Here is a 19,818-nt window from a genome sequence, read left to right as displayed (position 1 = left end):
AATCTAGAGAGGTCAACATTCCTGCCTTTCTATCGGATCTGCTTTTTCTCCGTTATACATGAATCACATTCAGGACAGTAATAATTCCGTCATTGTGGAATGTTAAAGCTCACGACGCAAATCTAATAATGAAGAGGATTCCCTGGTGAAACCCTACTGGCTCAGCGTTCAGAGCTAGAGTTGGAGTTTCTTGGTCATTTTTATACAGTGGAATGTGCAATACATGGCTGACAGCCACTGTACACACACAGAAAGTTTATGATCTTGGAATTCTGTCTATCAAGGAATAAATGCAGGTTTTGGTGAATGGCCGGCTGGTTAAGTAATGAGATACAATATGTCTTTCTATCAAAATGTTTTACTTTCTGTATAATGTGGGATGAACTATTATCTGAAGTCATAAGCCTTATCTTTCAATCTTTTTTATTGTTAACAGTTCAACAACGCAGATGTATTCAGGTTTATTTTGTATCCATACAAAAAAATCTGTTTAATTTACGGTAAAATACTGGCAGCTGTAGTTGCCAGAACGTAACCATAAAAATTACAGTGAGTGGGTTTTCTACTGAAAATTTAAATGTAAATATCAGCAATAACTGTAATTTAGACTGAGTAGTCCCTTTATTTTTAGGGAAATGGTGTCCTTGTGACAACATGGTATTTCTCCATTAATTTTATATTTTTATAATAAAAAGTGTGTTTTCTACCGTTTTAAAAATGTGTGTACTATACCTCGATTTAAGGTAATTAAGTGTCTACTACGGTCATATGCTATTTTTAATTTTACGTCCTATTTCTCATGACAGTGTTTTACTGTAATTTCTACAAACATTTTTTACAGTGTACTTTAGATGAAAAACACACATTCTTCTGCTTTCTAGGCAGTCTTCACTGTAAAACTTTTATGGAAACAATTGACACTTTTGGGGGCCTTCCTTTATGAGAAACAGTATGGCATTCCTCTGATTTCAATGTGTTCATGAGCTTTAACAACATAGATGCTACAAAGATGTGTTGTATTTTATTTCTCAGTGTGTTGAAACAACACATTCCTATATTCTCACATTTTAGATCATGCTTGTGGCCTATAATCCTTCAACATTGTGTGTGTGAACAAAAAGCATCAAACTGGCAGGGATGGTTTTCACATCTATGCTCTCACTATTTAAGTTTTCCAAATTTCCTGAAACCTCTGTGTATTCCTGTAATTGTTTTAGCAGTTAAGGAATAAACCTCAACTGTTCACAGCATTATTCCTTCTCTCAACAGATTGTCATATGAGAAAGACTAACACAACATTGTATACCTGAGGTAGGCAAAAGCATGTTGTTACTGTTATCCAAATTCATGATTACAGACCAATTACAATTTATTTTTAAATAGTTTTGGATTAAAAAATACAGCAAAATAATATAAATTATGAAAATGACCTTAGAAGAACTAGAGGACTATTCTAAAAATTCCCTTTGTACGGACACAATTTCAAATGCTCTAAAATACCTTAACAGCTGGTCTAAGAGCCTTACAACCAGGATTATTAGTGTATGTTTCTGCTCGAGCAGAGGTTCGGTGAGAGAACCTGGCTGAACACAGGAGCTTGGCTGGCTCTCTCCTTGTATAATGATTCTGGCAGAGGAGTGAGGATAAATCTGTCTCGGGAGATGAGAGGAAGGAAAAACGTTTTGCTAAAAGAGTGCGATGAGTTTGAAGCACAGGATGTGGAAGAGAGGAAGAGAACCCTAAAGGAATTCTGATCAGATCAGATATCTCTATCTGCTCCCTATCTGTCACTGCAATGTGTGAAAACCAAAGAGTCCATGTCAAAGCAAACGCACGGGAGAACTGCCTCTAACAAACAACGACACGTTCCTGTGAAATGTCTGAGCAAGAGGAAGAGCCCCCCGGCAGGCCGCTCCTTCATCTTGGGAAAGTCAAGGAGAGCCTCTTCAGTGTGTGTCTGTGTGTGTTTGTCAGCATGTGGGGGGTAGGAACCAAATATCCTCTGGTCACCATTCTGTTTCAGCGGGACTCTTCCAAAACACTAACAACCATCCTCCTGTTTGCGTGTTGACGTAGACCACAGGGGTTAGGACAGTAGAAAGAACTGACGCTGACAGTGACTAGACAATACTCTGAGATAAGAGGGACCATCAGACTTTGAACAAGCTTACTGGAAGTGTTTACTGTTCAGTGATGACAGATCCCAGGTTCTCGCTGCGGGGGTATAAGACTGTTCAGTAGCTGACCTTTTTTGTAAGGTTACTGGGGCCGGGGCTTTACTGTACATCCTGTTGCTCTGTCCTCAGAGGGGTCTTCAAAGTCTGACAGACAGAAATGTTCTGTAATCTTTTTCTCAAGTTAGTTTTATAGGTAATCAAAATAGTTCAGTGAGAAAAAAATACCTGATAAGGGATGTGTTAAAGGAGTGGCGTGATATTTTGGGAAAGACTCTCAGGCTATAGAGTGGGAAGGCATATTTTTGGAGGCCAAACTGAAAGTTGGCCTTGTTCCCATGAAAAAAAAGCTAAGGGGATAGCCACTTGTTAGCAACCGACATATTTAAGACACTTAAACATGACAATATTTTGAGCTTGTGTTAACCACTGACCAAAACCTCATTGAAAAAGACGAAAGTGGAAAAATGTTAACACATTTCTGGGTTTTAAGACTCAGTCCTGCAGCTCTGTATTTGCCCTCTGGCTGAGACTTAGATGAGAACACTGACACCACATTCACATCTGTACAGTACTATAACAATAAGGCTATAGTCAGTTCAGCATAAAGACCATAAACAAACGGAAACAGCTAACTTGGCTTCATCCAAATTTAATTTAAAAATCCATACCAGCACCTCTAAAGCTATATCTCATTTGTTTAATGCCCTGAGCAGTTGCCAGTTAAGTCAACTCAGTTACTGCTCCCAGGCAAGAAACTGTCTGGCCTCATAAAACCGCAAATTGTCATTGAGCTATGCTGCGTTAATTAGCAAGCTTTAGGGGTGCTGGAAGGTGGATTTTGCTACTGTTTGACACAGCCAGGCTACCTGTTTAACCCATTGAAGCCTGGAAAGCGGATACGTCGTTTTGTTGTATTTATATAAGCTCTCAAATACATTTTGAATTTCATTTCTATCTGCTACAGAGGCTGAAAAATCTATTATTTAGTAGAAGCGTTGACACTTCTGGTGAATTTCCAGAAAACTTCAGGTTTTAGGGGCTTATTTTAAAATTGCCCAGAGGTTTTACAGGAAGTTTTAGGCGTCAATGGGTTATTTATACTACCTAAGATAAGTTAACCAGCTGCTGTCTGTGGCCTCATATTTATTGTAGAGATATGACAGTGATCAATCGTCTCATCTAACTCTCCACCTAAATGCTAATTAGTGTATTACCCTTTTCCCAAATGTTGAACTATTCCTTTCAGTAGCTTCTCATGGCAAAGTACCTAATTTGAACAATGTGATGCATTAAAGAAATGTTAAGCTACTATTAAACTACTAAAAAAATTAAAAGTACTTCTATGGCTTTTACTTTTTCAACCATATAAATGCAGAACTGCATCTACCCTCATTAGCATGCAGTTTTTTATAGAGTGGAGGCTCAGCTGGGTTAGCCGCAGCACTCCAGGGTCTGGCCTTCAAAGGAAATCTTTCCTCCCAGAGAGCACTTCTTCTGCCTTTAACTACCCAGAGACCCCCACAGAGCAGCCTCATCCAATCACTGCTAAACTACAGGCTCATTCTGCTTCTGCAAAGTGAAAGCATAAGGTCTGAACTGGGCCTATTAAAGCTTGAACAACATGTTGTCCTCTGAGGATGCAGATCGGTTGACTCATTCACAAACACATCTTGCTGCTGTATACTGTATATGAATGCCAGCAATGCAAGAATTTGAGTATTCAAGTTTGCAAACATGATCAACTTTTAATCAGGTGGGAATTAACTCACCATATTGGCATCGTGTCCCCTTGAAACCCAGTGGACACCGACATATCTGGTCTCCCGTCTCTGCACACTGGCCTCCATTGAAACATGTATTGGCACCACACACCCCTGCAGATACCACATATCATATACCATAATGCTGCTGGTGAGGTAACAATGTTTGTGTGCATTTCCGTATACAAGCACTCTTCATCTAGTCAGTAGTTTGGCTGCATTCCTGCTTATTTTATTCCTACTTGAATCATTGATATATGCAACAGCTTCATAGCAATATCAAAACTACCCCTATGTGATGCATACAGTATGTGTGTATAATAATAATAATTACTCACTATGCAGACAGCCCATCTCGTCACCCTTCTGAGTCCAGCCAGGGCAGCACTTATAGACTGTGTGCATATCCATGCTGTACACCTGCCTGTAAACTGTGTAGTATGCTGTCCTGAGGAGGAGAAATTGTGCTATAGTCACATGACAGGATTTTCTTAAAGCTAGATTAGAGGTCCATACATATGATTAACATATCTATGTAGATAATATGGCCAATCTTAACATCCAACAATCTTAATTAATTTTGAAACACTATAATATACAGTAGATTTCTGTCTCATACAGCTCAAATTCTAACTATAAAGCAAATATTCTGCATGTGTGTGTGTGTGTGTGTGTGTGTGTGTGTGTGTGTGTATGTGTGTCCTTTGCATATCTCAAGAACCTTTCCTCTGACCTACTTCACAATTGACATGTGTATTGCTGGGGATCCAAGGAAGTACAGTGTCAAAGGTGGTTCAACTTGGCCAAATGGTGGCGCTATGGCAATGAACTTTACATTTTGGCTAGTAACTCTTTAATGTGAAAGTAGTTCTGCTCTTACCTTCTCTCATAGCCCATGCACCAGCTGTGACTGGTGCAGCCCTGCTTCCACACCTTAACCATTCGGGTAAAAGCCTGGACACAAGGCTGCTGAGCCCCCAGCATGGACATCTCCTGGTCAGCACAAACATTTGGCCTGTGCATGGGGAAAACAATAAAGAGACAAGGGAGAGATTGACAGGTGCACTGTGTATTTGAAATTGTTATAGAGAAACCTTTTTTATAATCATACAGCCTACTGCAATGGCTTTCAAAAGCAGCATGTGAATACTGAATTTTCCATAGTTGTATATTATATGTATGAATGTTGACATGGGTAGCGGGCTAGAGAGAGCTTCAAATATGCGATCTGTTGTAGAGCTCATGTATATATTCCAACATACATGATCTCCCACATGTTCTACCCATGTTCAGTTGCATGAACATCAGCTCATCACAGACACATTGTTTGTCAGACAATTATACAGCTTCCTGTTTGGTACAATGTCCTTGATTAAGGTCCACCATTTGGACACTGCCTACAGCACCCCATAAACATCCAAATAAATTCCACAGGAAATGCTTGTTTCTTTCCAGAAATGTTTGCATGTTCATGTGCCTGCATGCATGTCGATGTATACACCACACAGTCATTATACAGCACAGTGGTTTGTAATGTACATCACTCTGTCATAAGGATCCTGCATATGTGTGTGTTGTCAGTGCAGGTATCCTAAACTAACCAGAGGTGTCCTTGTCCACAAACCATCTGGCTTCAATAGGCTACAGAGCAGCCTGGAGTTAATTAGAGGAAGTATTCAGCTTCTCTTGTAATGAAAACGATTCCTTCAATCATGTCTAGCTCAGTCTATTTATATTGTGAAACCTCTGTCGGAGTACTATTTAAAAAATCACATTCCATTGGAAGCTATTATGCAGAAGCGCGTTGTAGCAGTGCTATAAAAAGCAACATCATCCTCATAGGGGACCTGAAAGAGCGACGCCTAGTGGGCTTTAAACAGCATTGAAACTATAAAAGAAGTTAAATCATGTGTGAAACTTGCACTATGTATATAACTGTCTTTGCACAAATAAAAAGCTATGGTGCGATATATTTGTCTCATTTAAAGTAGCCTCTGTAAAATTAAAACTGTCACACCTGATTCACACATCTAATATCTATACATGCAAATGAAAAACTGTATAACTGTATAAATTAACTAAATTCTCACTTACATGCCAAGTTGCAGCTCCAAAGATGATGCGATGTGCATGGTGCTGAATAATATCACAAACAATATATCTGGGAACATAATTTCAGCCTGTTACAGACACGGAGAGAAGTATTCAATCGGCGCAGCCTCTGCGTCCATCAAATTAAAAGCATCCTGGCAATTATGGAAGTCCGCCTTAAGACATGGCTCAAAAGTTTATGTTTGAATTGTTATTAGAATATTGTTATTTCCGAGGTCCAGATGTGATATCCCGTTCACTGGTTTAAGCAGATGGACGACTAGTCTGTCAATCGCAGCCTTTGAATGGCTCCGAGTAAACGCACCACCCACAGTCACTGAGGGGCCACCTCCCAGAACCCCCAGCGACATTGACCTGTGCATTCACTATTATTAATACACCCAGACATGCATTTATATTAGTCATTGATAATAATTTCAACAACAAAAACACCATGTGACACTGGTATTTTTAACAGATTCTCGCCTAAATTTATATAAAGTAATTAAAGTGTATATGTATAAACATGGGAGTAGATGAGGTAACGCAGGGGATTTACTTAAAAGATATAGGCTATAATTTATTAAACTAAGGTTGCTAAAACCAACAAATGGAGTGGGTAGATCAGCAATACCACACTGCCAAATTAATCAGTATAGGAGACGCATTCAGTGCATTTTGTTTTATTATATGTTTATAAATCAATACATATTAAACATTCATAATTTCATTATGAAATTGTGAATGACATACATTCTACATCAAATGGTCTGTTAGATTAGATTAAGACCAGCGTTATTGATACCACTCAGGAAAATTGAATGGCCACAGCAGCAAAAGAAGGAATTAAAACGGATGCCTTGCATAAAGTTACAATGAAATAAAATTAAATAAACTACAATACTAGAAAATGTCTACCTGGACTAAAAATATACATAGCCTCACCCTAGATAGATGTGAGGCACCATGATGATGAATAAATAAAAAGGGGGATTCAGAACTTTATAATGTTGAGATAAAATTATTATTATTATTATTATTATTATTATTATTGTTATTAATAATAATAATAATATTAATAATAATATTAATAATAATAATAATTTAATTAATTATTGGTCACCCCCTGAGACGGCTCTGGTCACCCCTATTGGTTGCAAATCAAACCCAAAACAAACTGTTGGACTAAATGAAACATTTCTGCTTTTTTTTGTTTTTATCTTTATTGAAAATTAAGGAAAATTACAATTATGAGGTCAGACAAAAAGGGATTACAAGAAACAAATGTCACGAAACAAAGAACTAACCAGGAGAAATAATAATAATAAAAAAGAAAAAGACGTAGATACATTGGTCACGCAGAGAGTACAAAGTACATAAAGTCTGTGCATTCACTGATAATGATTTTTAAAAATCATATCGTTTTTAGGAATTAAGGTTATACATTCATCAGGCTGTCATAATACTGAAGAAATAGTTCATTTTTTTGTCTTTTACAATTCTGAGAGACTTAAGAAGATAGTTGAATTCAAGTAGAAACACCTTAAACTTTGGCTTAGCTTTGAGAAATCTGTGTTTGTGTATAAAGAACTTACAATAGAATTAAGAAATTGGTTACAAATGCAACATTTCTGCTTTTAATTTCAGCGTTTAGTGAAGTGACGTCACTTCCCGTGAGCTTTGGTACTTCCTGTTTGGAAGCCAGACAGCGGAAGAAGAGAGGAGGTTCCTCTCTTGTGTCAACACAGGGAGATGCATTACAGCTACATCATTTGTAATACTTGCACATAACTGAACCATTCTGAGTATAGCTGGAATTATTTAATTCCTTTAAGATTTGATAAATACATTTTTCTTTGGAACGGCAGCTATCCGTAGCAACAACCCAAAGGGTAAGAAACCGAAACTACCGCGCTAACGTTAGCTTGAAATGGCGCTAATGTCAATGTTTTATTTTACGATAGCTTCTGGATGTCTTAACGTAACTTAGATCTCTTAACAGTGACTTAAATCGCCGGGCTATACGATAGCAATAGCTGCAAATAATTGCGACTGTTAAAATAGTAATCAAATAACTACTATATTAGCTATTAATATGCGTCATTGTTGATAGTAGATGTTAGCATTCACGTTACACAAAATATACATCCTGTCATGGGAGATGTACCTGTAGCAGCCCTCATCCCATGCAGTAAATATTGTTGCTAAATTGTTTCATGTAGCCTCCCTTTGTGTCCGCCTGTAAAGTCAGAAGACACAAAGTTATCATATGAGAGTGTCACGAGAATGTTTCCACTTCCATCTCCTGCCTACAGCTCATCAGCTGCACCAGAGGAGATCCTTGAAAAGATTCATGTTTTGTGATCTGTGTATAGTAGCTGCAGTTTAATGAGCTGTGTCAGTAGATATGCAGCATGACAGGTTAAACAGGACTGAAAATGAAACTATCAACACCCATGGATTTCTAATTGTGGCATCTTCTCTGCCTTTGGTGACCCTTTTGTTGCTAAAAAATTTGCTCTGTGTTGCTGAACTAATCCTCACAGTGAAATGAACGGAGCAGCATTCCCTTCCCCCACGGCAGAGATGGCGGAGATGAACCGTATCCAGTATGAGCTGGAGTACACCGAGGGGATCAGCCAGAGGATGCGCATCCCTGAGATGCTCAAAGTGGCTCCTCAAGCCCACGAGGACCCTAATTTTGGATCTCAGGAGGTCCCCCACAGTGTGATAATGCAAGTCCCAGAGAGAATTGTGATTTCAGGTTAGTGTGCTGTTAACTATTCAGACCATGTAAGAATGTGTTTTTTTTGTGGTGTTAAAAGTCCTTTATTAGACGCAAACACTGTTCGTCATTGTTGCTTGTCAGCTGACTGTAATCTAGCTATAATATGGCTTTATGGTCATTGATACTATCTGTCCCTATATCAGTGCTTCAGGACTTTGTCATAGTAATTATTTAAGATTGAAAATGAAACAAAAAGTCCTTAGTGTCACTGGCATGTTGGTTTAATGCCAGTCCTTATTTAACCTCACCCTTTAAATCAAAGCACATTGTTTAAATTAAGTGAAGTAGAAAATGCAACAATCTCTCATTTATACCTTCCTTTTTCAGGAGACAATAATGACACCCAGTTCTCCAGACCTAGAGACCTGGACCTGATCCAGTCAACGCCACTAGAAACCCTATCACTGAAGACTCCACCCAGAGTCCTCACCCTCAGTGATCGGCCCCTGGACTTCATGGAAGAGGAGCAGCGGGCAGCTCCAGACAGTGAGGAGGTGGTAAGTGATAATGCGGTCAATTACCTTTCATGAGGGCACAGCAGAAAATCCACTCATTGGTTTAATGTTGCGATTTTATATTACTGGCCACACGCTCCAAAAAAATCGGGATTAGTATTTTTTAGACAGGATGGGCCGTGACTAGCTGGTTAGATATCTCTTCAACAGAATACATAAATGTCGTTGATATAACATCAACACTGTCCCCATATTCTGTTGATAATATTACTTCTTTTTTTTTGTATTTTAAACTGAAGAATTGGCCATATCTTACAATTGCACCTTAAAATAATTTCCTAACAGTCCACCATAACCTGAATAAATCAATTGTCATTGTTTTTTTGTAGCTGCGACCCCAAGCAAGAGTACGGCGGGAACGTTCAGCCAGTGAGAATGCAGCTGCCCGCAATAACAGCCAGCTGATGCTGCGCAATGATTCTGCGTGAGTATTGACCTGGATTTGCAGTCATCAGCTTGCTGCCAGCTCCATCTTATCTCCTTTCTGCATGAACGAGCATGTTTTGGTTCTTTGTTTTCCGTGTTCCTTTGTTTTGTGGCGTAGCTGGTTGTCTGTTGTCTGAAGTTTTGTTGCAAGAACTTTTGCTGCTTTCAGTTTCAATGCAGAATTTATTTGTTTTTGTCACTGACACTAATCCATTAACACAATCATTTGTAAACATTTGATGTACTAATTAGTTTGATTTGATCATTTCCAGATTTGTTAATGTTTAATGATTTCAAGATGGAAAATATAGAAAATGTTTCCTATTTTGTGTAAACCACACTCAGAGCAACACTTTAGAACACAAAAACACATGGTAGATACACATGTACTTGTTTTAATTCAAGCCTACTTTACACTTTGTGTGCTCTGTGACTTTAGGTAAAAAGTATAAATATCATGTTGGTATTTGCATATTCTAACAACTTTATGTGCCAAAAAACACCTTCCTCAATACAAATGCATGTGACATCATCCCAGCACTACTGATGATAACATCACCTTAAAAACAAGACAGTGAGTAATCTTATGCAGATTGGAATATTTGCTTACCAATGCCTTTAGTTCACACTCCGTTTCTGTTTTTTGTTGGGTGTATTATATGTGAGTGAAGCATTGTTAGTGGTTGGCAGGTTAAATCTCTGTTGTTTTTGCAGCATTTTTGTTACTTTCACTTGGTTGCAACTTTTACAAAGTCAGTAAAGTACAGGATAGTTTCTTTTCCTTATTTCTCTCCCTCTCCTTCCTTCCTTTCTTTCCTATGTTGTCTTTTTCTTCCCTTTCCCTCTGAATTGGCTGCTCTTAACGGTGGGCACTGAGCAGTGCGTCCCCGTCCCCCCCAGCCACTGTCCACCCTTGCCCCTCTCTCACCGTGACTGAGGAAGAGCACAACCTGTACAGCGCTAGCGGTGTTCTCTCTTTCATCCAGTCCACTACACGTCGGGCCTACCAGCAGGTCCTGGAGGTCTTGGACGAAAATCCTCGCAGGTGACCGATCGATCATCCGGCCATTTATTTTCATTTAAAAATAGATCTTGGCTTGCTAGATATTTGTCAGAGAAGGCAATACTGGCTGCATCAATTATCTGTACTTCTTTTAAATCTTAGTAAATCTACTTTTAATTTCTCCTGATTTTATGGGGAGGTTGGTGTTTGGCCCTTAGGAGGTTGGGAATGTTTGTGTGGTAGTGGCTCCAACATTACATGACCATTTCTAACCAACTATAACATTAAGTAACAATATTAATACAGCATGTATTAATCAAAATGTAAAATGTAGCATTTTGCCTGATGTACCTTTCAAATCTGTGGCTTCAGGTGGAGGTGGTGGTGGTGGTGGGAGATTAACCACCTGTTTAAGTTATACTTTAGATTTGAGGGGAAAAAGTTACCAATGCCATTTTAAAGGTTTTATATCAGACCAAAAACACCTTAAAATACTTGCATACACATTATAGTTCACACCTTCGTCAGGATTTTGCTATGACTTCTGGAGGAAAGCATCAAATAGAGGCTGAAGGAAAGGTCTATGATTCTATTTCTTTGATTTATACACTTGAGAAGTTTAATATACAAAACTTTCGTCAACTCTGGTAGGGCAACATTTTCTGAAAACCAAAACATAAGAATTTTGTTTTTGAAGGATAATATAGTACTGAAATACACATTTTATATCTGAAATCTTAAAAGGCCTAGAACAAAAAGGGTGTAGTGATGAGACATGCGAGGTGTGTGCATGTATGCAACACTGTGCCATGTGTATGTTGCTCTATCTCTTATTTTTCCCTTCTCCCGACCCTGTCTTTCCCTACCTCTGTAGCAAACCATCACTGCGAGGGGGGTCGGCCTCAAGCTCCAACCCCCTGCATGACCCCAGGTAACTTCACCTGGCACTTAATCTTCATTCCAATCCTTTGTCCTTTTCCTCATCCTTCCCTATCCTCCATTCTCATTATGGGTCATGAAATAAGTGAGAAAATATGCTAGTAAAATAAGGTTGCTATTGTTAACTATATAAATTGTGCTACGTAATTATACACACTATGTCTTTCTCATGCTGACTGTTTTTTTCCCCCAGGCTTGCATTAGCAACATATGAAGCCACATTGGATGCAGGGCCTGATGACATGACTGTAGTTGATGCAACAACACTTCGACGTCAGGTTAGTCCTTATTAATTACACTGTCTCCATATTGTGGCACGTGAGCTAATCAGGGAACTGAGACTATTATGTATGTTTTATTATTTATTTAAAGCTCATCAAGTTGAACACAAAGATTCTTAGTTCCAGGTGATTATATATACTATTAAACATAATTATGAACATTATATTGCATTTCTGCCTAAATCTTCAATGGTCCTATAAAGTCAGTGTAGCTAGTGTACTAATTATTCAAAATAATTAAAATAAATTTCTTAACTTCTTTGTTAATCTAATATGAAGGTATAAACTGAGACTATTATGTATGTTTTATTATTTATTTAAAGCTCATCAAGTTGAACCGGAGACTCCAACATTTGGAAGAGGAGAACAAGGAGCGAGCAAAGCGAGAGATGATCCTGTACTCGGTCACTGTAGCTTTCTGGCTGGTCAACACCTGGGTGTGGTTGCGGCGTTAGAGCCAGCCTGTGCGTCTGCCATCGCAGAACTGCCCAAGAACGTATTTCTCCTTATTCTATGTGTCAAATGTTAGCTACTCGCTGCACTCAGTCCCTGTGTGTGGAAGGCCTTGGAACATGTGTACAAGGCCTGTTGCCCACAGGGCTTATATTTTGATTTGGTTTATTTAATACATGTACAGTTTTATTTTTTTACTCTTATTTCATCCTGTCTGATATTTCCTCATGTTTTCTTTTATTACAAATCTTTTTGCTCTACGCTAAGCATGACTTGTTGTAAATATTTTTGTCCATTTCACTCAGAGCTTTGGAAAAAAGTCATTCAGAGATGCAGTAAAGCATAGTTTACCAAAATGGGAAAATGGAGCTGCAATGTAGAGGTGTAACATGTTGAATATTTATTGGGGAGAGAGTAATATGTGACTTGAATTGTAAAATGTAATACAATTTAGTAAAACCATACATGACACGTTGTCCTGTTTTTTTTTTTATTCATACATTAAGTTACATATGAACATCAGTGAATTTTGCTGGTATGTGAAGGACCATTTGTGCGTTCCAATAGCCACACAACCAAATGATTAAGTATGCCAGAAATAGATTTAGTATGTCTCATGTGTCAAATGCTGTATGCCAAAAATACCAGGATTTTCTACTACATCTAGTCTATTTTTGAGGGTGCAAGGTACAATATTATAACAAAGAAGCCTGTCCAATTGTATGCATACTTCATGAAATAATGCATAATTTGTAAGGGGAGCTGCAGTATAAGTAAGAAAAGTATCAGCTCATGTCTCACATTTGGCTGACAATGTATAAAACTGAACTATTCTGTTTTTATAACACTGGTAAAAAAAAAAAAAAAAACACTTTTATCATAAAATCTAATGTTTATTTCTGAAAGTGTGTTTTTTTTCTTAAGGTGCACTGAAAACCAATGAAGGAGCAGTGTGTAGGATTTAGTAGCATCTAGCGGTGAGATTGCAGATTGCAGCTACCCTTCCCTTTCCAAGCATGTGGAACCTACATTGGTGTCATTTCAAGCTAATGATAACACAAAGATTCTTAGTTCCAGGTGATTATATATACTATTAAACATAATTATGAACATTATATTGCATTTCTGCCTAAATCTTCAATGGTCCTATAAAGTCAGTGCAGCTAGTGTACTAATTATTCAAAAATAATTAAAATAAATTTCTTAACTTCTTTGTTAATCTAATATGAAGGTATAAACCTTTATTGCCACTAAAGGAAAGAGATTTTAACAAAAAAGAACTGAACAGATCTCGAAATATTTATTCTGTCTTCCCAGTTACAATTAACAACCATATAAACAAAATGGCTTTGAAATTCTTTAACACAAATAAGTTTAAAATGAATTCTATTTCTCTATAACAATAACTACTAAATATTAATTTTAAGACATTTCATGGCCTCACAAGACTGGTTTATTGCCTGCTAGCATAAACATTTAAATTGGAGCTGTGTCCTGTGAGACTGTTTGTAACTTTATTATGGAAAAACTGCTCTCAACCTTGAAAGCATCAGTCCAGTTCCTCAATCAGGCAGTGTGGTGGAGAAGACTTCTGCTTTGGTTTTGACTTCCCCACTGGTTCAAAACTATCCTCATCTTCTGGATACACCAATGATGAAGAATCGTTAGAGACCTCAGTTGATTTGTTGCTGCCGCTCATTAAGAACAATGAATTTTTATCCGGAACAAAGGCGGCTGCGCTTTCATTCTTGTTCCTGATCGGTCCCTCGTCATCGCTGCCTCCTGACATCACCTCTATTGTAGGTTTGAAAGCTTGCTGAGAAGAGAAAAATGCTGCGAGGTCTTCTGTATCCACATCCTCCAGATCAGGCAGGTCATCAATACGCAGTGAGCGATCAGGTGGAAGGTGAATGGTTTCCAGCTGGTCTGCATCCTCCAGCTCTGTAACCAGTGGTCCAGGACCGTGTGCTGGTGAACCCTCGGCTGCTTCAGAAGGAGCTGCCCTGACCAGAGAGGGTTTCTTCTTTTCAAACTGCTCACTTGTGTTTACCTGCTCTCTCTCCACTCTCATAAACTGGACTCCACGTGACTGGTTTTGTTGTTTGTCATCTGCTTTTTCTGTCTCCTGCATATTTCTTGCAATGCATTCTTGCTCTAGTGCTGATTGCTCCGGATTATCTCCCTCTATCTCTTCTGCCTCAGGCTGCTTTACTTCTAATTTCTCCTGGTCATCTTTCTCTAACTGCTCCCTCTGTAACGCTTGACCTGGCTGCTCTGCTTCTAGATGTCCACAGTTTGGCTGATGTTCACTAGGCTCCTGTGTTGTTTGACTTTGCAGAAAGTCTTCATGGGCATCCAGGCAGTCCTGCACAAAGGCATGGATCTTCTCTCCTTTTGGTGAAGTCACCATCTGGGTGTCATTTTCCTCAAATGGAGTCTCTGGCAAGGTGGAAGGCTCAGTTGCCCCTGAAATGAAAACAGATTAAACAAGTGCATCTCAATGAATTAGAATATCATAGAAAAGTTTATTTATGTCAGTAATTTAATTCAAAATGTGGAAATAACACATTATATAGATCCATTATGCACAGAATGAAACCTTCCATGTCTTAATTTATTTAATTTCTTCTAATTATAATAAATATGGCTTACATTTAATGAAGACCTCACATTCAGTGTCTCAAAAAAATATATATTACAAAAGACCAATTTTAAAAAGTATGGTTAATATGGAAGTGTTGGCCTCTGAAAAGTATGTCCATCTATATGACTCAATACTTGGTTGGGGCTATTTGACTTGAACTACTGGAAATGGACTTTTCCATCATATGCTAATGTATTGAAATGCACCTGTACTTTTTAAAAAGGCAAATCAACATTACTCTGTGTATGTGCAGTAAAAGTTGGAAGCTGTTTACCTTTCTCCTGTAGTTCTCGAAGGCGTTGTCTCTCCTGGGCTTTTTTTCGAATCATTGCCATGCCGTCCAAGCTGTCCTGAATTTTCCTCCTCTCTCTTGTTTCCCATTGCTCCCTCTCTTTACGCTCCCCTTCCAGCCCTCCCACGGCCCATGCCTCTGCACATGCCCTGTCTTTGGGGAACACAGGGCGATCATCTAGGAAGGTGAGCTGCTTGAGACGCACAATCATGGTCTTCCTGTAGTTTGGGATTTTTCTCACCACCTCATTTCCCATTAGATTTAGCACTCGCAGTTCTGGCATGGCCTCAAGTACCAGGAGGATCTCAGGGTCATATAACAGGTTGTGAGACATGTCGAGCACACTGATTGCCAGACACTGACTCAGATGCTCTATGTCCTTCACAGTCTCCAGCTTGTTATGAGCTATCTGTAAAGTACTCAGGTCAGAAAGGAAGGAGATGTTCTCTATGATCTGGATGTAATTGTTGGAGACATTCAAGGTACAGAGCTTTTTCAGAGGTTCAAGGTTTTCCAGCTTGTATATGAGGTTCTGCTGAAGGAACAAGCACCGCAGATCAGTCTGTGCATCCAGGTTCTCAATGCGGTCAAGCCCATTGCTTTCCAGCCAGAGACACTTCAGTCCTGTGTACTCCTCAAGGTTCTCAATGGTGGAAAAGCCTTTGAAATGCAGGTATAGTGTATCATTAAGGCAAGGAGTTAAGTAAAGTTTGTTCTGCTTACAATGGTCTTTCAGGAACTTCTTGGTCATTCGTGGACCTGAATATATTCCCTTTGTCTCTTGGAGAAGGCTTTGGGTATTTTCCTTGTTTTCTTGATCTCCATCCTTTATCATGGTGTCCACTTTGTCTTTGATAGAAGACGTTATTTCGGCATCTCCACATTCAATTTGGGTCGCTGTTACCACTTTATCTCCCATTGTCTCCTGGACTTTAGATGTGGACATCGCCAAAATATATCAAATTTACAAGCAGGAGGAAATAAATAATCTAAACTTCTTTTTTTTTTTTTTACAAGTATTCTATCAATTAATATGGTTTAGTCCGGTAAGTTTCACTCGGCTGTCCGCTCTGTTTGCCAACGTTAGTAAACGTTTATGTTTGTTTCCATGGTAACACTCAGACGTTCCGGTGGAACAGTCCGGCCGCCCGGATATTGTTTCTTGTTTCGTGTCGGAACGTTTAAGCAGTTGCACTCTGCTGCTGCCAGTTGTCGACCATGGCGTCCGGATACATACTAAATCGTGCTGTGCAATCATTAGGAATTCATTGTGAGCGTGTTTGCCGAAACGTATCGTTATCACAGGTTAGAGGGGTAAAGCGCTGGATGAGAGCATACACAGCCCTCATGGCAAGGAAGTTAAAGCTTGAAGGACCTCCGCCACCGATGCCACGGTGAGGCTAACGGTGGCTAACACCAGTCCACTAGAGAGCATCTCAAGGCCATTAATATATTGGAATGGCTGGTGTTTTGTTATTCTTTTTAGCCGATAAAGTATGACTGATATATAAAGTAGAATAAATACATTAAACACACTGTCAGTAGAGACTCTTATACACTGAAAAAAATATATTTTTTTGGCCGTGTAATTATTATTTCAATCTATATAAATTCTACAAAGAAATACGAATTCAGTGCTTTTACTTTAAAATAGCAGTTTTTCATGTAGTGCATTACTTAGTGATTGTTTGTTTTTATGTGTCCTCAGTTTTGTATGTAAATTGAATAATTTGTTCCAAGTAATATTCACTAAACCAGTTCATTGGATTAATTAGTTGATGTTTCCAAGTAAAATGTAATTGACGGACATCAGTGAATCTGCAATTTACTTGTGTATTTTCATAAAAAAAATAAGTGGTTCTATTAAATAAATATTACTTCGAAACAGCCTGAGTAAAGATTACAAACACTTTCTGTGTGGAAAAACTTGACTAGCTTTTTTAAAGTAAATGTCACTCCAATTTTTTTCAGTGTAGCAGCATGTGTGTTTTGAATATTTCCACAGTTTTTTAAGTGAAACCAAGGGCGTAGCTAGTTGGTTCCTTTGCAGGGGTAGAAGAAAGGCTGGCCCCATCTCTAGCTCCTAGTGTGCTTTTCATTTTATCAACATTTTGTATTTTTATAATTTAATTTAAACCATGAAGTTTTTTAGTAATCCACAGACAGTTTTCTCCAGATGGCACTAGGGCTTGTCAATATGGACAAAAAGTCATATCCCGATATATTTAGGCTGAATATCGATGTATGATATATATCCCGAGTAAATGTTCAGTCGAAGTAAAAGCCAAATATGACATGTCACAAGTAGTTTTATTGAAGCCGTTTATTTAAGTGAACATAAATACTGTATAACAGGACTACCTTTTTTTCTTTTAAATCAAAGCTCCATAAAGTGCACATTTAAATTAAAAAAAAATATCTTAAATAAAAATAGCCTATGAAATAAAATAGGCCAATCTTTTTCTGAAATAAATATATTTATATGAGAAAAGAATAACGAACCTTACAAAAGAACAAAATATGACAAACCCTAGTGAGGGCAGCATTTATATATAAAGAAAGAAAAAATTGAACTATATCGATATATGCGATATGGTCTAATTCTATATCACACTTAAAAATATATAGATATATTTTTCATATCATTATATTGCCCAGCCCTAACTCAGACTTAACTCGATGTTTGACTTTGTTTCAGATCTCAGAAGCCTCACTGGGATTACCATGCTGAAGTTCAGGCTTTCAGCACCCGCCTCCATGAGAACTTCTCCCTGGAGATACTAAAAACAGCCTTCGTCAATCCCTGTTACCTGCAGGCGGAGCAAGAGAGGAGACAAGGGTTAGGCTTGGACTCTGAGACTGCTGCTCTTGTTCTGAAAGATAATATTCAGCTGAGTAAAGAGGGAGCAGGTTTCACTAAAAGTTTCCTGACCGACTGGTGCAGGGCCAGCTTCCCCAGCCTGCCGAGTGAGGGGCTGGAGAGTGTTGTCGCACACCTTGCCAGTTCAGAAGTTGTGACCCATGTGGCAAGAAATCTCGGCATTGAAGACCTAACCATGAGTGCAGAATGTCCTGTTCCTGATGATGTACTTTATTCTACCTTCATGGCAGTAATTGGAGCTCTACAGGAGAGCAGTGGAGCGGAGAAAACTGGACTGTTCCTCAGGGTAAGAGGCTCGCTACAGAGTATGGTGGATACTCAATATTTTCTTTAAAGTAGCTGTCATTTGTCCACCCTCAGACTCTATTGTTTGTGAAGTAGTATTACATTTTTCTTTTGCGTCTCCCCTCTCCACAGGATTTCCTGGTCACTCAGCTGATAGGGAAGGACCTCTTTGATATGTGGAATGTTATCAACCCCATGGGACTATTGGTGGAGGAGCTTACTAAGAGGAACACACCGCTTCCAGAGCCTCGCCTCATCAGGTCTGCTGGAGCCAGTACCGTCCTGCCACTGTTCTTTGTTGGCTTGTACAGGTATGTGTGCTGCTGTAGATGTTGTTATACAAATTACAGAAATTGAAAAATGAATGGTGAAAAAAATCAAGCTTTGAAAAAAAATCATAATAGCTTTGTTGGTTAAAGCTGTTTTGCGAATATATTCTGTCTAGTATACTTATTTTTTGCTATTTGTTAACGTGTGTTTATTCAGTGACAAGAAGCTTCTGGCTCAGGGTCCAGGAGAGACGATTGTTGCAGCCGAGGAAGAGGCAGCTCGCGTGGCCCTCCGGAAACTCTACGGCTACACGGAGAACCGCAGACCCTTTGACTTTTCTCCACTACAGCAGCCATTAATTCAAGCAGTCAGCAGCAATTAGCAAAGTAACACCTATTATGCTGCAGCAGGAAATAAATTAAAGGGGGTACAGTTGGACAGAAATGTGGCATGATTCTACTTCAGAGATAATTTGAGAAATAGTGTAACTCGTTTGTGGATAACAGACTTGGTTAAGAAAAATAAGTACATCATCTAACTAATTATACACCAGTGTACTTGTCAGGATTGTTTGTTAGATATGAAAATACTTGAACACCCTGACAAAGGAAAGCAAAATAAATATTATTGTCCACTTAAAAAGTGTGAATATGGTGTGATATACAGATTTCCAATGTATTTGATAGGAATCTATGAATTTTTAAAATTAATTTGATAACATTCAAAAGTAAAGTCCACTCTTCCAAAAGCTATCCTTGGCTAATAATCTATAGATTCAGCTGTTCTTGGCACAAAATAGCCAGGATATTTGGTTGTCCTTGTAAATAAACCAATTTCATCTTGGTCTACTTGGTATTCTGTTATAATATGTTGTTCATCTTTAATAATAAAAAAATATGTGTACACCATTACTTTGTTCATCCATGTTTTTTGGATCTTAGAGTATTTTCTTCCATATTAATTTGTTTGCTCATATAAGAGGTGAATGTGTGTTGATATAACTTGATATCTAG

At 38.5% G+C, this 19,818-nt stretch overlaps 4 protein-coding genes across 5 annotated transcripts in view; 2 read left to right on the top strand and 2 right to left on the bottom strand.

The window, feature by feature from the left end:
* Positions 1–6,280, bottom strand: part of megf6 (multiple EGF like domains 6) — an 80,619-nt gene extending 74,339 nt beyond the window's left edge. The window contains exons 1-4 of the mRNA XM_059331924.1: positions 6,032–6,280; positions 4,818–4,952; positions 4,276–4,385; positions 3,947–4,051 (exon numbers count right to left, since the gene is read on the bottom strand). Of these exons, the coding sequence (XP_059187907.1) occupies positions 3,947–4,051; positions 4,276–4,385; positions 4,818–4,952; positions 6,032–6,108 (427 nt within the window). The 5' untranslated portion in view covers positions 6,109–6,280. The remainder of the gene's footprint in view (positions 1–3,946; positions 4,052–4,275; positions 4,386–4,817; positions 4,953–6,031) is intronic.
* Positions 6,281–7,714: 1,434 nt separating this feature from the next.
* Positions 7,715–12,907, top strand: mffa (mitochondrial fission factor a). Of its 2 annotated transcripts, XM_059332188.1 has the most exons (8): positions 7,715–7,920; positions 8,575–8,792; positions 9,144–9,313; positions 9,661–9,755; positions 10,638–10,802; positions 11,635–11,691; positions 11,893–11,977; positions 12,304–12,907. In XM_059332188.1, the coding sequence occupies exons 2-8, from the start codon at positions 8,579–8,581 to the stop codon at positions 12,433–12,435; spliced, it is 918 nt and encodes a 305-aa protein (XP_059188171.1). In that variant the 5' UTR covers positions 7,715–7,920; positions 8,575–8,578; the 3' UTR covers positions 12,436–12,907. The 2 variants fall into 2 exon arrangements, with proteins under 2 accessions (XP_059188171.1, XP_059188172.1); XM_059332189.1 differs by lacking the exons at positions 10,638–10,802; positions 11,635–11,691 and having other exon boundaries at positions 7,717–7,920.
* An 801-nt stretch (positions 12,908–13,708) lies between these two features.
* Positions 13,709–16,440, bottom strand: dnaaf1 (dynein axonemal assembly factor 1). The gene is made up of 2 exons (XM_059332067.1): positions 15,352–16,440; positions 13,709–14,899 (listed from the first exon to the last, which is right to left on the bottom strand). The coding sequence occupies exons 1-2, from the start codon at positions 16,313–16,315 to the stop codon at positions 13,983–13,985; spliced, it is 1,881 nt and encodes a 626-aa protein (XP_059188050.1). The 5' UTR covers positions 16,316–16,440; the 3' UTR covers positions 13,709–13,982.
* A 107-nt stretch (positions 16,441–16,547) lies between these two features.
* Positions 16,548–19,716, top strand: mrpl44 (mitochondrial ribosomal protein L44). The gene is made up of 4 exons (XM_059332068.1): positions 16,548–16,763; positions 18,068–18,536; positions 18,668–18,846; positions 19,022–19,716. The coding sequence occupies exons 1-4, from the start codon at positions 16,588–16,590 to the stop codon at positions 19,185–19,187; spliced, it is 990 nt and encodes a 329-aa protein (XP_059188051.1). The 5' UTR covers positions 16,548–16,587; the 3' UTR covers positions 19,188–19,716.
* The last annotated feature ends 102 nt before the right edge of the window (positions 19,717–19,818 follow it).

Source organism: Centropristis striata, chromosome 4, assembly GCF_030273125.1.
Source record: "Centropristis striata isolate RG_2023a ecotype Rhode Island chromosome 4, C.striata_1.0, whole genome shotgun sequence".
Classification (NCBI taxonomy): Eukaryota; Metazoa; Chordata; class Actinopteri; order Perciformes; family Serranidae; genus Centropristis; species Centropristis striata.
Note: the sequence above shows the minus strand (reverse complement) of the source record. Positions and strands in the feature narration are given on the sequence as shown.

Excerpts from the sequence above, each read along its gene's own strand:
- mffa (XM_059332188.1), top strand. The coding sequence starts at position 8,579 with ATGAACGGAGCAGCATTCCCTTCCCCCACGGCAGAGATGGCGGAGATG. Across the intron at positions 10,803-11,634 it reads TTGGACGAAAATCCTCGCAG|CAAACCATCACTGCGAGGGG; the intron begins GTGACCGATCGA and ends CTACCTCTGTAG. Across the intron at positions 11,978-12,303 it reads CAACAACACTTCGACGTCAG|CTCATCAAGTTGAACCGGAG; the intron begins GTTAGTCCTTAT and ends ATTTATTTAAAG.
- dnaaf1 (XM_059332067.1), bottom strand. The coding sequence starts at position 16,315 with ATGTCCACATCTAAAGTCCAGGAGACAATGGGAGATAAAGTGGTAACA. Across the intron at positions 14,900-15,351 it reads TCGAGAACTACAGGAGAAAG|GGGCAACTGAGCCTTCCACC; the intron begins GTAAACAGCTTC and ends TTTTCATTTCAG.
- mrpl44 (XM_059332068.1), top strand. The coding sequence starts at position 16,588 with ATGGCGTCCGGATACATACTAAATCGTGCTGTGCAATCATTAGGAATT. Across the intron at positions 18,537-18,667 it reads AAACTGGACTGTTCCTCAGG|GATTTCCTGGTCACTCAGCT; the intron begins GTAAGAGGCTCG and ends CCCTCTCCACAG. Across the intron at positions 18,847-19,021 it reads TTCTTTGTTGGCTTGTACAG|TGACAAGAAGCTTCTGGCTC; the intron begins GTATGTGTGCTG and ends GTGTTTATTCAG.